Source organism: Meleagris gallopavo, chromosome Z, assembly GCF_000146605.3.
Source record: "Meleagris gallopavo isolate NT-WF06-2002-E0010 breed Aviagen turkey brand Nicholas breeding stock chromosome Z, Turkey_5.1, whole genome shotgun sequence".
Classification (NCBI taxonomy): domain Eukaryota; kingdom Metazoa; phylum Chordata; class Aves; order Galliformes; family Phasianidae; genus Meleagris; species Meleagris gallopavo.
In genome coordinates, this window is record NC_015041.2 from 38,095,546 (window position 1) to 38,098,385 (window position 2,840).

Here is a 2,840-nt window from a genome sequence, read left to right on the forward strand (position 1 = left end):
AGTCCATGCATATTTTCAGTAGAGACACTGTAATTTTATTTTTCTGTTAAACCAGAATATCAATGAACAGTCAGAATGCAACCCAAAATCATACATAGTTACAGAATTAAAATTAGTCAGACTAGAAAGTTAAATAAAAGCATGCTTACAATAGATAGGCAGTTCCCGACTGTAGCTTTGCTCCCTCCCAGAAGCAGTCCAAAGGAGTGATAATTAAGCAAGGATAAAGATATTCTATAATCTGTCAAAATGAGAAGTGGTAAATATACAGTTAGACTAAGAATATAATCTAAGCAGCATAAGTTGAATTATGATTATGAGAAAAAGCTTACAACTGCTACGCATACCTGGTCCATGTAACCTGCTTCTGTGATGAGTTCTCCTGATTTATAACATAAATGTTCCAACTTCCATTGTCTGTAATAAGAAGAAAGAACAAATATTTTTCTTCCACAATAACTGAAAAGTTATCTTTTAAATGTAACATACATTCAAAATAACAACATATCCTCACTTATTAGCTTCAAGTAGCAAACCACTGAGGAAGGCAAATTTTATTCAATGTAATATACCACATCTCACATAAAAAATTCCTTTTGTAGTTATAAAATAAATATTTTTGTTTCAGTTGTTCTAAATGCTCTCTGTAAATAGAGCTGCTTTTGGGTGAGCAGATGGTTGACGCGATTAAAAGGGACAGAAATTTGACTTCATATAAATGAGGCCACTTGTGACTTCAGTTATCATTCAGTGATGCAACCAAAAGACAACTCACCTTGAGGCTCAGAGGACTAGAACATTCCTAAACTGACTCACATACAGGGAAAGAAAAGGAAAGAAACCATCAGGTTTTCTCCCTCCCTTTTTTGGCTGTATTACAAATTCTACTGATGTGACTTCTGGCACTTCAACCCAAAGCAGGAGCCAGGTAAATGCTAACTGGAGCCTGAGCACAAGCTGACTCAGGCATCAGCTGGATATGCTGAAAAGATATCCTGGAAGATAATGGGTTTCATGCCTCAGAGAGCATCCCTAGGCACATCATCATATAAGCAATAACCCTGGAAGAACCACTTTTCAGGGAGATATCTCTGTAGTCCAAAGCTGGTACCCTTGTAAGGCACACTTTTAGCATTTGCTGTTGTTGGATACCACACAGCTCCCAGTCTTCTGTATGTGCACATAGCCACTCTGAAGTTCAACTCTACTATGACTACCTATGTTACTGAATTACTGTTATTCCATCTGCTGACACTTCTCACAAATTTTCACAAACTACTGGAACAACAGTAAACTGTATTAATGTTTAGAGTCATTATGTGATTCAGTGTGGTGTGTCAGTGAATGAATACATCTCTAACACAGAAAGCTTTTCGATATTAACATACCATCAGTAAGATTTTACACTGGAACATAACATCACTTCTTAAGGAAGACAACTGCTGAATATTGTAGAAACGCTCACAGAAACACATTTTCAGAATCTCTTCCAAAACTACTTACCAGGGGCAGACAAATCAGAAAGTCCTAAAACAAAAGCTCAAAAATTCGAATCACTTAGAAATATGTGGAGGGAAAAACAAGTACAGTTTTCAGTAGTTACTTATCACCAAGAAAACTTTTGCTTATCTGCTTACCTGTTGTACATATAAACATGTACTCTGCTGGCCTGAAGTGCAGAGTCAAGGTGCTGTCGGAGTGCTTCTGTTGTTAGTACATTAGTTCCATCTTCCTGTGGAGTCTGAATCATGAGCTGGGGGTTAAACATGGCCTCTTCTCCAATCTTCTGCCGTGTGTAGTTTAACTCCCGACTCACTCGTCCACCAACTGATGTAAAAAAAGTTTTGAATTAGCCAAAATTCGCTTATTTGTGACCAAGATAACCATCCTCTAGTCAGAAAAGCTATGGTCCATGCATGGACTAATCTACCTCACGAAGATCACAGAGTAACTAAAACTAGTAAGAAATTTACTTTAGTAATACTGCAAAGATCATACTCCTTATTAAAGCTCCCACTGTACTATAATATTGATGTGCAAACCAAAACCTCAAACAAAATTTTTTTCTATGTTATAATTGATTTTCCTCATGTAAATATGAAAGAAAAAAAAACCCACAACTTTTCCTTTTCTTATTGAGTGCAATCTCAGTAAGTTTTCTGACAACACCAAGCTGACTGGTGCAGCTGACACAAAGGGACCAGGAAAAGCTCAAAAAGTGGGCACATTAGAATCTAATGAAGTTCAACAAGGCCAAGTGCAAGATGTTGCACCTGGGTCAAGGCGATTCCAGATGTGAGTAGAGAATGGAAGAAGAACTCCCTCAGAGCAGTCCAGAGGAGAAGGACTCAGAGATCCTGGTGGACAAAAAACTGGCCATGAGTCAGCAGTGTGGCTTACAGCCCAGAAGGCTAACAGTATCCTGGGCTGCATCAAAAGAGGGGCGGTCAGCAGGAAGAGGAAGGGAGCACCCAATCTGCTCTACACTTTTTGAGGACCCATCTGGAGTAGTGTCCAGGTCTGGGGTCCCCAGCATAGGACAGCTGTTGGAGTGGGTCCAGAGGAAGGTCATGAAGGTTATCAGTGGGCTGGAGCACCTCTCCTGTGAAGGAAGGTTGAGAGACTGGCCTTGTTCAGCTTGAAGAAGGCTCCAAGGAGACCTCATTGTGGCCTTCCAGTACTTGAGGGGAGACCAGAAGCAAGAGGGGACACAACTTTTAACGTGGTCTGACACTGAAAAGACAACGGGGAATGGCTTTAAATTAAAAGAGGGGAAATTCAGTTTAGATGTTAGAAAGAAATTCTTTGTCAAAGGGTAGTGATGCACTGGCACAGGCTGC

General features: G+C 39.7%; 1 protein-coding gene across 1 annotated transcript; it reads right to left on the minus strand.

The window, feature by feature from the left end:
* Positions 1–130: 130 nt before the first annotated feature.
* LOC104915120 (protein patched homolog 1) lies at positions 131–1,846 on the minus strand. Its single transcript, XM_019610259.1, has 3 exons — positions 1,638–1,846; positions 348–417; positions 131–241 (listed from the first exon to the last, which is right to left on the minus strand). The coding sequence occupies exons 1-3, from the start codon at positions 1,766–1,768 to the stop codon at positions 146–148; spliced, it is 297 nt and encodes a 98-aa protein (XP_019465804.1). The 5' UTR covers positions 1,769–1,846; the 3' UTR covers positions 131–145.
* Positions 1,847–2,840: the final 994 nt, after the last annotated feature.